The sequence below is a fragment of the Zophobas morio genome, unplaced genomic scaffold (genome assembly GCF_036711695.1).
Source record: "Zophobas morio isolate AGI-343-1 ecotype UQ-CSIRO unplaced genomic scaffold, CSIRO_AGI_Zmor_V1 ptg000031l, whole genome shotgun sequence".
Classification (NCBI taxonomy): Eukaryota; Metazoa; Arthropoda; class Insecta; order Coleoptera; family Tenebrionidae; genus Zophobas; species Zophobas morio.
The window spans coordinates 6,234,462-6,248,774 of NW_026972136.1; the positions used below are offsets into that span (position 1 = coordinate 6,234,462).

The 14,313-nt window shown below is 29.5% G+C and overlaps 2 protein-coding genes across 3 annotated transcripts in view; one reads left to right on the forward strand and one right to left on the reverse strand.

The window, feature by feature from the left end:
• The window catches only part of LOC135139452 (F-actin-uncapping protein LRRC16A), a 35,593-nt gene that overhangs the window by 9,965 nt on the left and 11,315 nt on the right, over positions 1-14,313 (reverse strand). For both annotated transcript variants that reach the window (XR_010282156.1, XM_064069691.1), the window contains exons 11-12: positions 7,271-8,085; positions 646-821 (exon numbers count right to left, since the gene is read on the reverse strand). Coding sequence is in view for 1 of the 2 variants with exons in the window: in XM_064069691.1 (XP_063925761.1) it covers positions 646-821; positions 7,271-8,085 (991 nt within the window). In the remaining variant the exon portion in view is untranslated. The remainder of the gene's footprint in view (positions 1-645; positions 822-7,270; positions 8,086-14,313) is intronic.
• LOC135139464 (adenylate kinase isoenzyme 6) lies at positions 28-706 on the forward strand. Its single transcript, XM_064069705.1, has one exon. It carries the CDS (start codon positions 102-104, stop codon positions 639-641), a length of 540 nt encoding a protein of 179 aa, XP_063925775.1. The 5' UTR covers positions 28-101; the 3' UTR covers positions 642-706.

The following is a 14,313-nucleotide window of genomic DNA, read 5'->3' on the forward strand; positions in this document are numbered from 1 at the left end:
AATCATCACCAGTCAAACCACGTGACACACAACCAACCCTCATTGGCTGACTCAGAATCACAATAATCACACACCGTTTTTGAGGTTATGTTCCCTCGACAATGGCCACTGCGCCTCAAATAAAGCGGCAAGCCCCCAATATCCTCGTCACCGGCACCCCCGGCGTCGGCAAATCAACCCTGTGCCAAAAACTCAGCGAAACCAGCGGCTTACAGTGGTTGGAAATATCCAAAATCGCCAAAGACTACAACTGTTTGGAAGAGTATGACGAAGTTTACCAGTGCCCCATTCTCGACGAAGACAAGTTGTTGGACGGGTTGGAGGAAGTGATGTGCAAAGGGGGCAACATTGTGGATTATCACAGCTGCGAGTTTTTCCCGGAGCGCTGGTTCGATGTGGTTTTTGTATTGCGAACGGATAATACGACGTTGTATGACAGACTCTTGGCTCGAGGATACACCGGGAAGAAGTTAGAAGACAACATAGATTGCGAAATATTTCAAACTATTTTGGAGGAGGCGCGGGCGTCTTATAATGTCGATATTGTGCACGAACTGAGTAGTGTTGCCCCCACGGAATTGGAAGACAACGTGAATAGGATATGTTTGTGGTTACAACAGTGGTTCCAAGATAATCAATAATTACCTGACTCTGTTCATTATATCGACTCCTGCTTGTTGTTTAATACATGTTGTTATAAAATCTAGGGGGATTTGTTTTTTGTTCTTGCACGCCTTTTTTATTTCTTGCACGGTTTGCTCGTCGTGGAGTAAGTATGGACATTGTTCTTTGCAGCACTTCAACATTTTGTCAGTCGTGATCTGCAAAAAAAAAAAAAATAATTCAGATTTTTTCTTCCATTAATTCAAACAAGTGACTTCTTATTTTTAATCAAGTAGATTGGTGTAATATTGGTTGCATATTTTCAATGCATTGATAGGTACGTACAAAATAAAATCGGCAATTGGTCTCGAAGTATGGGTGCTAAAGATTAAAAAAAGTTCAGGTAAAAGTGTTCTGGAATTAGCGATAACAATTTTTGATAAGTCGTCGCCTGGAAACATGTTTGACCCACAGACCGGAGCGCGCTCAGGCCAATGTCGACTCTAAGCGTTCAGAATTGAAAAAAGAAATTGAAAAGTTCCCAAAACTGATAATGTTGAAAAAATTGAGAAATCGAAAACTTGAAAAATCGGAAAATCTATAAATCGAAAAGTCGAAAAATTTTAAAAATCGAAAAACCAAGATGGCAAAATTAAAACTTGAAAAATTGAAATATCGAAAAATTGTAAAATCGAGAAGTCTAAACATGAAGAAATAAAAAAAAAATTAAATTTAAAAACCGAGAAATTGAATAATTGAATCTGAAAATTCTGAAACGTCAAAATTTGAAAAATTAAAAAATATTGAAGAACTGAAAAGTCGAAAAACCTAAAATTTTAAAAACTGAAAAGTTAGAAAATCGAAAAGTTGAAAAATTAATAAATCCAAACAGTAAAAAGTCGAGAAATCGAAATATCCAGAATTTTGAAAATCGTAAAGTCGAAATACTAAGAGTCGAAAAACTGAAAAATCACAAAATTGAACAAATTATTCAAAAATTAGGAAGTTAAAGAATTGAAAATTTGGGAACCCAAAAGATCAAAAAGCAAAGTTGAAAAATCGCAAATCTAAAAAATCGAAAAATTGAAAAATCAAAAATCTGAAAAATCGAAAAATTGAGGAACTGAAGAACTGAAAGACCGAAACTTTGGGAAATCAAAAAGTAGATTAATTGAGAAATTGGAAATCTGAGAATTCTGAAACGTCAAAATTTGAAAAATTAAAAAATATTGAAGAACTAAAAAATCGAAAAACCTAAAATTTTAAAAACTGAAAAGTTAGATAATGGAAAAGTTGAAAAATTAAGAAATTGAAGTATAAAACAGTCGAAAAACTGAAAAATCGAAAGTTTAAAAAACGAAAAATTGGAAATCCAAACAGTAAAAATTCGAGAAATCGAAATATCCAGAATAGAAAAATCGAAAAGTCGAAATACTAAGAGTCGAAAAACTGAAAAATCACAAAATTGAACAAAATATTCAAAAATTAGGAAGTTAAAGAATTGAAAAATTGAGAAATCAAGACATCAAAAAGCAAAGTCGAAAAATCGGAATTTTGAAAAATCAAAAATCTGAAAAATTGAAAAATTGAGGAACTGAAGAATTGAAAGATCGAAACTTTGGGAAATCAAAAAGTAGATTAATTGAGAAATCGGAAATCTGAAAATTCTGAAACGTCAAAATTTGAAAAATTCAAAATAATGAAGAACTGAAAAATCGAAAAACCTAAAATTTTAAAAACTGAAAAGTTAGAAAATCGAAAAGTTGAAAAATTAAGAAATCGAAGTATAAAACAGTCGAAAAATTGAAAAATCGAAAAGTCGAAGTACTAACAGTCGAAATACTGAAAAATCACAAAATTGAACAAAATCCTCAAAAATTAGGAAGTTAAAGAATTGAAAAATTGAGAAATCAAGAGATCAAAAAGCAGACGAAAAATCGCAAATCTAAAAAATCGAAAAATTGAAAAATCAAAAATCTGAAAAATCGAAAAATTGAAGAACTGAAAGATCGAAACTTTGGGAAATCAAAAAGTAGATTAATTGAGAAATCGGAAATCTGAAAATTCTGAAACGTCAAAATTTGAAAAACTAAAAAATATTGAAGAACTGAAAAATCCAAAAATCTAAAATTTAAAACATTGAAAAATTAAAATATTGTAAAATTGAAAAACGGTGAAATCTAAAAACCAAAAAATTAAAAAAAATAAAAATTGAAAAATCTAAAAAATAAAAATCGAAAAACTAAAAAATCAACAAATCGAGAAATCAAAACACGAAACATAGAAAAACCCGAAAAGTCGAAAAGTAAAAATCAAAAAACCGACAAATCGAAACATCGAAAAAATAAAAAAACTGAGACCTCGAGAAATCGAAAAATCAAAAGATTGAGAAATCGAGAAGTCCAAAAATCGAAAAATTGAGAAACCAAAATAGACCAAAATCGAAAAATCGAAAAGTTAAAAATGAAAAATTACAATATCGAGAAGTTGAAAAATTGAGAAATCGCAATATAAAACAGTCGAAAAACTGAAAAATTTAAAACATTGAAAAGTTAAAATATTGTAAAATTGAAAAATGGAGAAATCTAAAAACCAAAAAATAAAAAAAAAATAAAAATTGAAAAATCTAAAAAATAAAAATCGAAAAACTAAAAAATCAACAAATCGAGTAATCGAAACTCGAAAATGAGAAAAAATTGTAAAATTGAAAAATCGATTAATATAGAAATCGAAACATAGAAAAACCGAAAAGTCGAAACGTAAAAATCGAAAAACCGACAAATCGAAACATCGAAAAATTCAAAAACTGAGACATCGAGAAATCGAAAAATCAAAAGATGGAGAAATCGAGGAGTCGAAAAGTCGACAAGTCGAAAAATCGAAAAGTTAAAAATGGAAAAATTGATAAATCGAGATCTCAAAAATTGAAAAATCGAAAATTTAAAAATTGGGAAAATAAAAAAATTAAAACATCGAAGGACTGAGAACTTGAGAAATCGACATATAAAACAGTCGAAAAACTGAAAAATCTAAAATTTAAAACATTGAAAAATTAAAATATCGTAAAATTGAAAAATGGAGAAATCTAAAAATCGGAGAACTAAAAAATCAACAAATTGAGAAATCGAAACTCGTAAATTAAAAAAAATATTGGAAAATTGAAAAATCGAATAATATTAAAATCGAAACATAGAAAAACCGAAAAGTCGAAAAGAAAAATCGAAAAATCAAAGATGGAGAAATCGAGGAGTCGAAAAGTCGACAAGTCGAAAAATAGAAAAATTGGTAAATCGAGATCTCGAAAATTGAAAAATCGTAATTTAAAAATTGGGAAAATAAAAAAAATAAAATATAGAAGAACTGAGAACTCGAGAAATAGAAAAATCTAGAATTTTAAAAATGAAAACTTACAATATCGAGAAGTTGAAAAATTGAGAAATCGAAATATAAAACAGTCGAAAAACTGAAAAATCTAAAATTTCAAACATTGAAAAATTAAAATATCGTCAAATTGAAAAATGGAGAAATCTAAAAATCAAAAAATAGAAATTGAAAAATCTAAAATATAAAAATCTAAAAACTAAAAAATTGAAAATTCGAATAATATAAAAACCGAAACATAGAAAAACCGAAAAATGGAGAAATCTAAAAATCGAAAAACTAAAAAATCAACAAATCGAGAAATCGAAACTCGTAAATTAAAAAAAAATTGGAAAATTGAAAAATCGAATAATATTAAAATCGAAACATAGAAAAACCGAAAAGTCGAAAAGAAAATGTTTGAAATTTTAGATTTTTCAGTTTTTCGACTGTTTTATATTTCGATTTCTCAATTTTCAACTTCTCGATATTGTAATTTTTCATTTTTAAAATTCTAGATTTTTCTATTTCTCGAGTTCTCAGTTCTTCTATATTTTAATTTTTTTATTTTCCCAATTTTTAAATTACGATTTTTCAATTTTTGAGATCTCGATTTATCAATTTTTCGATTTTTCGACTCCTCGATTTCTCGATCTTTTGATTTTTCGATTTCTCGATGTCTCAGTTTTTGAACTTTTCGATGTTTCGATTTGTCGGTTTTTCCATTTTTACTTTTCGACTTTTCGGTTTTTCTATGTTTCGGTTTTTATATTATTCGATTTTTCAATTTTTGAGATCTCGATTTATCAATTTTTCGATTTGTCGACTCCTCGATTTCTCCATCTTTTGATTTTTCGATTTCTCGATGTCTCAGTTTTTGAATTTTTCGATGTTTCGATTTGTCGGAAAAATTCAAAAACTGAGACATCGAGAAATCGAAAAATCAAAAGATCGAGAAATCGAGGAGTCGAAAAATCGAAAAATTGATAAATCGAGATCTCAAAAATTGAAAAATCGTAATTTAAAAATTGGGAAAATAAAAAAATTAAAATATAAAAGAACTGAGAACTCGAGAAATAGAAAAATCTAGACTTTTAAAAATGAAAAATTACAATATCGAGAAGTTGAAAAATTGAGAAATCGAAATATAAAACAGTGGAAAAACTGAAAAATCTAAAATTTAAAACATTGAAAAATTAAAATATCGTAAAATTGAAAAATGGAGAAATCTAAAAATCAAAAAATAAAAAAAATAGAAATTGAAAAATCTAAAATATAAAAATCGAAAAACTAAAAAATCAACAAACTGAGAAATCGAAACTCGAAAATGAAAAAAAATTGGAAAATTAAAAAATCGAATTATATAAAAATCGAAACATAGAAAAACCGAAAAGTCGAAAAGTAAAAATCGAAAAACCGACAAATCGAAACATCGAAAAATTCAAAAACTGAGACATCGAGAAATCGAAAAATCAAAAAATCGAGAAATCGAAAAATCAAAAGATCGAGAAATCGAGGAGTCGAAAAATCGAAAAATTGATAAATCGAGATCTCAAAAATTGAAAAATCGTAATTTAAAAATTGGGAAAATAAAAAAAATTAAGATATAGAAGAACTGAGAACTCGAGAAATAGAAAAATCTAGGGCCGGTTTATAGAACAGCGAGTTAAATATTTAATCCTCGATTAGTTTAACAGAGAATTAAAATGTGGAATATGAGCCCGTGATTGGTTGAAATATGTGCGTTGCCTGGCAACGGACCTCAGTTAAAAGTTAATCGCGAATTAACTTTTTAACATCGCTTTCTATAAATTGGGTCCTAGAATTTTAAAAATGAAAAATTACAATATCGAGAAGTTGAAAAATAGAGAAATCGAAATATAAAACAGTCGAAAAACTGAAAAATCTAAAATTGAAAACATTGAAAAATTAAAATATCGTAAAATTCGTAAAATGGAGAAATCTAAAAATCAAAAAAAAAAAAAATAGAAATTGAAAAATCTAAAATATAAAAATCGAAAAACTAAAAAATCAACAAATCGAGAAACCGAAACTCTTAAATGGAAAAAAATTGGAAAATGGAAAAATCGAATAATATAAAAATCGAAACAGAAAAACCGAAAAGTCGAAAAGTAAAATTCGAAAAACCGACAAATTGAAACATCGAAAAATTCAAAAACCGAGACATCGAGAAATCGAAAAATCAAAAGATCGAGAAATCGAGGAGTCGAAAAGTCGACAAGTCGAAAAATTAAGAAACCGAAATATACCAAAATCGAAAAGTTAAAAATGGAAAAATTGATAAGTCGAGATCTCAAAAATTGAAAAATCGTAATTTAAAAATTGGGAAAATAAAAAAATTAAAATATAGAAGAACTGAGAACTCGAGACATAGAAATATCTAGAATTTTAAAAATGAAAAATTACAATAACGAGAAGTTGAAAAATTGAGAAATCGAAATATAAAACAGTCGAAAAACTAAAAAATCCAAAGTTTGAAAAATGAAAAAATAAAAAATCGAAAAATTCAGAAGTCGAAAAGTCGAAAAATTCGAAGAAACGAAATATTGAAAATTCCCAAAACTGGAAAAAATATTAAAAATTGAGAAATAGAAATATGTACTGAAGAACTGAAAAATAAAAAAATCGAGAAATCCAAAAATCTAAAATTTAAAACATTGAACAATTACAATATCGCAAAATTGAAAACTCGAGAAATCAAAAAATAAAAAGTCGAAAAATCGAAAATTCGAAGAAATTTTTTTTAGAAATCTTACCTCCGAAACAACTGTGCCGATTGTTGTCAAATTTCGTACATGTTTGGGGTATCATGTGGACAATAAAACGGTAACCAAAATTTGGCTAATCATTCCCACCAACAATTTGATGACATTATTTCAAATTTGATTTTCAAATGATTTAAATGTTATGCAATAATATACGCCCATAGTTGTGGTCTACGATTCCGCCTTGAGTTTTTCTTTAAACTAGGTACCAGCACGGGAGAGCCACTATCCACTATTACGTTTATGGATGAAGTGAAGTGGGGGGTAAGACGGAGTATTAGCCCCGCCCTTGTCCATAAGGTTGCCTCTCTTTTAACATCTATACTCACTGGCATTGATTTGTTTTTTTTCTAGCCATGGGATATGTTCAGAGTTAAAAAATGCAACTACAATAATTTTGGGCGATGTTTTACGTTATTTTTGTCATATTTTGAAAGGGTGAAATCCCTCTGAGCACCCAATCTCCAATAACTGACAGTTTCTAGTATTACTGGTTGCATACTTCGAAATGAAAACTTTACCTGCAAATAATCACAGATGCTGTTGTGTATATCACAAGCCGCTTGTTGCAGTTTCGCCTCGACCGGATGCCCATCGTCCCTATGTTTGGCCACCTCTTGCAGCCTCACCAACAGCTGCTTCGAGTTCTCCGCATCCTGGATGACCCCCGTCGCGTGGTTGATGTCATTATGCGACATGATCGAGTCCAGCGCCGAATTCTTGATCGCCTCTTGCGTCTGCGCCACCAGCCTCTCCAGCGCCTGTTGTTTCGAGGTCAGCAGGAATCCCGGCTGCAGCGGGATCGGCTTCAGCAGGTTGCGTTTCAGCGTGACGTTCCGGTTCAGCAGGTCCTGGATTTTCTTCATGACGCCGTCGGTCTTCTCGGTGTTGGCTTTCATGCAGGGGGTGACGTCGAAGATGGGGAAGGGAATGTATTGCACGGTTCTATTGCTTTCGAGGGCGTAGGCGAGGTCGTGGTACCCTTGCAGAGTGATGTTGTTTCTGTCGATGACGACGGTCTTGAGTTTGTTGTTGATTTGGAGCGCCTTGGCCAGGAGGCGGGCGCCGGAGTCTCCGATGAGGTTGCCGCTGATGTCCAGGGTCTCGAGGGACTTGTTGTCGCCGAGGGCGTTGAGGAGGTTGTACATGTCGGAGCGGAGGCGGCAGTCGGAGATGACGAGGGTTTGGAGAAGGCATTCGTCGTCTTGGAGGATTTGGACGACCGAGTCCATTATGGTAGACATGTGTTTTTTCATGCTGCGGCCCATTTGGAGGTGGCGCAGGGATTTGTTTTTACTTATTGCTAGAACTACGTTGGCTAAATCACCGTCCATGTCTGGAAAATAAATGGGGGAGTAATGACAGAGGGGAGTTTGATTTTCCATTAATAATAAATGACTCACTCACAGTTAATTTTAGATCCCCTGTGTTTGAGTTTTTAGTGTTGTAGGTATTTTGTGTGAATTTGAAAGTCTTGAGTACCGCAGTATTTTTTTTTTTTTTAATTCGGGAGACTCTTAGGAACCCAAGGTGTATTATTTTGGGAGCCCATGGAGATTTCTTATAAATTGTTATTTAAAACAATTTTGGGGGACTTTGGTGTTCTATTTTTGGAAAATTCTGACCTGACCTGTTTTTAAGTCAATTTTGGGACCCCGTTATTTATTTTTTTTGAAAAATTTAAAACAATCTTGACGTTTTACATATTCCTGTTTGGAAAGAATTTGAAAGTGCCTTGGAGCCTCTAATGCCTTTTCTCATAATAATTTAAAATCAAAAAGTCAAAAAAGCGAAAAACTGAAAAATCCAAATACATATTGAAAAATACCAAAACTGAAGCATCGAAAACATGCGAAATCAAAAAATCAAAATATCAAAACATGGAGGAATAGAAAATTTAGAAACGCCAAAATTTGAAACACTGAAAAATTTAAATATCGTAAAAGTGAAGACGCGATAAATTGAAGAATCTAAAAATTGTGAAATCCTGGAGCTGAAATATCGGAAAATTGAGAAACCGAGAAACCGGGAATGTCGAAATATCCAAAAACTGAATAGCCCAAAATTGAAAAATCCGAAAACTCTTAATTGAAACCGATCAATTGAAAAATCGGAACATCAAAATCTAGATCAATCGAGAAATCAAACCACCAAAAAACGAAAAATTGTAGAATAGAAGAATCTAAAATTTTAAAATTTAAACCGAACAACTGAAAAATCGAAAAATCGAGGAACAGGAAATTTAGAAGTGCCAAAATTTGAAATATGTATTGAAAAATTTAAAAATCGTAGAAGTGAAGAATTCATAAATTGAAGAACCTAAAAATTGAAAAATTGTGGAGCTGAAATATCGGAAAATTGAGAAACCGAAAAAGCGGGAAATCGAAAAATTGCAAAAGCCGAAAATTCTAAATTGGTTTCAATCAATTGAAAAATTGTAAAATCGGAAGAACAAAATCTAGACAAATAGAGAAATCAAAACACAAAAAAAAAACGAAAAATTATAAAATAGAAGAATGTAACATTTTAAAATTTAAACCGAAAAACTGAAAAATCGCAATACAAATTGAAAAATACCAAAACTGAATCATCGAAAACATGAGAAATCGAAAAATTAAAAAATCGAAAAATCCAAAAAAAAAATCGAGAAATCGAAAATTTTGAAACGCCAAAATTTGAAATTTTGAAAAGTTTCAAAAGCGTAAAAGTGAAGAATCGATAAATAGAAGAATTTAAAAATTGAGAAATCGTGGAGCTGAAATATTGGAAAATTGAGAAACCGAGAAACTGGGAAAGTCAAATATTGAAAAACTGGAAAAAGTCGAAAATTCGAAAAATTGAGAAATTGAAATAGCCCAAAATTGAAAAATCCGAAAATTCTTAATTGAGACCGATCAATTGAAAAATTTAAAAATAGTAAAAGTGAAGAATTAATAAATTGAAGAATCTAAAAATTGAAAAATCGTGGAGCTGAAATATTGGAAAATTGGGAAAGCGAAAAACCGGGAAATCGAAAAATCGGAAAAGTCGAAAATTCTAAATTGAAACCGATCAATTGAAAAATTGAAAAATCGGAACAACAAAATCTAGATAAATCGAGAAATCAAAACACCAACAAACGAAAAATTATAAAATAGAAGAATGTCAAATTTTAAAATTTAAACTGAAAAACTGAAAAATCGAAATACAAATTGAAAAATACCAAAACTGAATAATCGAAAACATGAGAAATCGAAAAATTAAAAAATCGAAAAATCAAAAAAAATCTAGAAATCGAAAATTTAGAAGCGCCAAAATTTGAAATTTTGAAATATTTCAAAAGCGTAAAAGTGAAGAATTTAAAAATTGAGAAACCAAGAAACTGGGAAAGTCGAAATATTGAAAAACTGGAAAATGTCGAAAATTCGAAAAATTGAGAAATTGAAATAGCCCAAAATTGAAAAATCCGAAAATTCTTAATTGAAACCGTTCAATTGAAAAATTTTAAAATCGTAAAAGTGAAGAATTCATAAATTGAAGAATCTAAAAATTGAAAAATCGGAAATGTCGAAAATTCTAAATTGAAACCGATCAACTGAAAAATTGAAAAATCGAGGAACAGAAAATTTAGAAATGCCAAAATTTGAAATATGTATTGAAAAATTTAAAAATCGTAGAAGTGAAGAATTCATAAATTGAAGAACCTAAAAATTTGAAAATTGTGGAGCTGAAATATCGGAATATTGAGAAACCGAAAAAGCGGGAAATCGAAAATTTGCAAAAGCCGAAAATTCTAAATTGAAACCAATCAATTGAAAAATTGTAAAATCGGAAGAACAAAATCTAGACAAATAGAGAAATCAAAACACCAAAAAAAACGAAAGATTATAAAATAGAAGAATGTAAAATTTTAAAATTTAAACCGAAAAACTGAAAAATCGAAATATAAATTGAAAAATACCAAAACTGAATCATCGAAAACATGAGAAATCGAAAAATTGAAAAATCGAAAAATCAAAAAAAAAAAAAATCGAGAAATCGAAAATTTAGAAACACCAAAATTTGAAATTTTGAAAAATTTCAAAAGCGTAAAAGTGAAGAATCGATAAATTGAAGAATTTAAAAATTGAGAAATCGTGGAGCTGAAATATTGGAAAATTGAGAAACCGAGAAACTGGGAAAGTCGAAATATTGAAAAACTGGAAAAAGTCGAAAATTCGAAAAATTGAGAAATTGAAATAGCCCAAAATTGAAAAATCCGAAAATTCTTAATTGAAACCGATCAATTGAAAATTTTAAAAATCGTAAAAGTGAAGAATTCATAAATTGAAGAATCTAAAAATTGAAAAATCGGAAATGTCGAAAACTCTAAATTGAAACCGATCAACTGAAAAATTGAAAAATCGGAACAACAAAATCTAGATAAATCGACAAATCAAAACACCAAAAAAAAACGAAAAATTATAAAATAGAAGAATGTAAAATTTTAAAATTTATACCGAAAAACTGAAAAATCGAAATATAAATTGAAAAATACCAAAACATGAGAAATCGAAAAATTCAAAAATCGATAAATCAAAAAAATCGAGAAATCGAAAATTTAGAAACACCAAAATTTGAAATTTTGAAAAATTTCAAAAGGGTAAAAGTGAAGAATTTAAAAATTGAGAAATCGTGGAGCTGAATATTGGAAAATTGAGAAACCGAGAAACTGGGAAAGTCGAAATATTGAAAAACTGGAAAACGTCGAAAATTCGAAAAATTGAGAAATTGAAATAGCCGAAAATTGAAAAATCCGAAAATTCTTAATTGAAACCGATCAATTGAAAAATTTAAAAATCGTAAAAGTGAAGAATTCATAAATTGAAGAATCTAAAAATTGAAAAATCGGAAATGTCGAAAATTCTAAATTGAAACCAATCAACTGAAAAATTGAAAAATCGGAACAACAAAATCTAGATAAATCGACAAATCAAAACACCAAAAAAAAAACGAAAAATTATAAAATAGAAGAACGTAAAATTTTAAAATTTAAACCGAAAAACTGAAAAATCGAAATACAAATTGAAAAATACCAAAACTGACACATCGAAAACATGAGAATTCGAAAAATTAAAAAATAGAAAAATCAAAAAAAATCGAGAAATCGTAAATTTAGAAACGCCAAAATTTGAAATTTTGAAAAATTTCAAAAGCGTAAAAGTGAAGAATCGATAAATTGAAGAATTTAAAAATTGAGAAATCGTGGAGCTGAAATATTGGAAAATTGAGAAACCGAGAAACTGGGAAAGTCGAAATATTGAAAAACTGAAAAAAGTCGAAAATTCGAAAAATTGAGAAATTGAAATAGCCCAAAATTGAAAAATCCGAAAATTCTAAATTGAAACCGATCATTTGAAAAATTTTAAATCATAAAAGTGAAGAATTCATAAATTGAAGAATCTAAAAATTGAAAAATCGTGGAGCCGAAATATCGGAAAATTGGGAAAGCGAAAAACCGGGAAATCGAAAAATCGGAAAAGTCGAAAATTCTAAATTGAAACCGATCGAAAATTTAGAAAAGCCAAAATTTAACATATTTAAAAATCGAAAAAGTGAAGAATCTGAAAATTAAAAAATCGTGGTACTGAAATATCGGAAAATTGAGAAACCGAAAAACTGAGAAAGTCCAGATAAAATCATAAAGATAAATCGAGAAATTAAGACAGCAAAAAACGAAAAATTGTAAAATCGAAGAATCTAAAATTTTTAAAATTGAAAAATTTTGAAAAATCGAAACAGTAGAAAATCAAAAAAATAAAAAGTAGAAAAATTGAAAAACTGAAAACTCGAAATACATATTCAAAAATCCCAAATTGAAAACCGAAAGCTTAGAAACGCCAAAATTTGAAGCATTACAAAATTTTAAAATCGAAAAAATGAAGAATAGAAAAACTGAAACATCATAACAGAAAATTGAGAAATCAAAAAATTGGGAAAAAAGAAAAGTCGGAAAAACGAAAAACTGAGAAATAGAAATAGCCCAAAACCGAAAATTTCGAAATTGAAAACATTTAAACTTTAAAAAAGCGATCAATCGAAAAATCGAAACATGGAGAAATCGACACGTCAAAAAAATGAAAAATGTAAATTTCAAAAATTAGAAAAATTGGAAAATAGAAAAATCAAAATATCGAAAATTTAACAAAATGGAAATCAAAAATTTTAAAACTCGAAAAATTGAAAACACCGAGAAATCTAAAAGCGAAAAGTCGAAAAATCGAAACATCACAAAAGTGAAAAATTTTAAATTTAAAAATTCCAAAAACTGAAAAATAGAAAAACAAAGGAGTGAAAAATCGAAATACATATCTAAAATTTAAAAAATCAAAAAATTGACAGATCGCAAAATTCAAAAATTGAGATTTGTAAAATTGAGGAATCTGAAATTTTGAAAAATTGAAAAAGTTAAAATCAAAAAGTCAAAAAAGTATAGATAATTTGAAAGTGCCTTGGAGCCTCCAGTGTCTTTTCTTATAATAATTTAATTAAATTTCTTAGAAGATACGCCATTTGTTAAGTCAGTCTTATCTTAGCAGGTACTAACCCCACCCACCCGCCCTCTCTTTTCTTAGAGGGTACGTTATTTGCCAAAATCAATTTTATCGTAGCAGGTCCTAGACCCGCCCACCCGCCCTCTCTTTTCTTGGAGGATATCTCATTTGCCAAAATCAGTTTTATCTTAGCAGGTACTAGCTCCGCCCACCCGCCGTCTTTTTTCTTCAAAGGTATCTCATTCGCTAAAATCGGTCTTACTATTTTAGCAACTACTAGCCACGCCCACCTACCCTCTCTTTTCTTAGTGGGCACGTTATTTGCCAAAATTAGTTTTATCTTAGCAAGTTTTTGAAGTTTTTCTTAATCATAGATTCGAAACTTGGCAAAATAAAATTCGATCTTCATCTCGAAGTAAGTAAAATAAACCAATGAAATTCAAAAGTGGATGTGGGTGGGATTTGTTTTACCTTTTCAATTTAGATTCCATTATTCATCAATTCAAAATTCACTTTTCCTCCAATAAAATAGGCCAATCAAGATCAAAAGTGGAAGTGGGTGGGATTACTTTTACCTTTTTTGTTTAGATTTCACCACTTATCGAAATAAAATCCACTTTTTGTCCAATAAAATGACTGATTGAGAAGAAAATCGGGTGGGTGGGCGGGGCCATTTTGAAGGTTTTTTCAATAATAATTGTAGATTCGAACACTTGTCAAAGTAAAATTCAATCTTCATCTCACAGTAAATAAAAGAAGACAATGAAATTCTAACGTGGAAGTGGGTGGGATTAGTTTTACCTTTTTTTGTTTAGATTTCACAATTTAGCAATATGAAATCTACTTTTCATCCAATAAAATAAGTTTTATCTTCTTAGTTTAGATTCCATGATTCATCATTTCAGTCATCATCGTTATTAAGAAATCAGAAAGTAAACTGGAGGCATTCACACATTAGGTGCGTGCAGTGTTGCCAATTTTACTTTTATAAAATTACGGTTTTTTTTGTAGTCTACATCATAAAAATTTTTTTTATTATTTTTTGGGACTCC

What these genes read in the sequence shown, in the direction of transcription:
- LOC135139464 (XM_064069705.1), top strand. Translation starts at nt 102, where the DNA reads ATGGCCACTGCGCCTCAAATAAAGCGGCAAGCCCCCAATATCCTCGTC.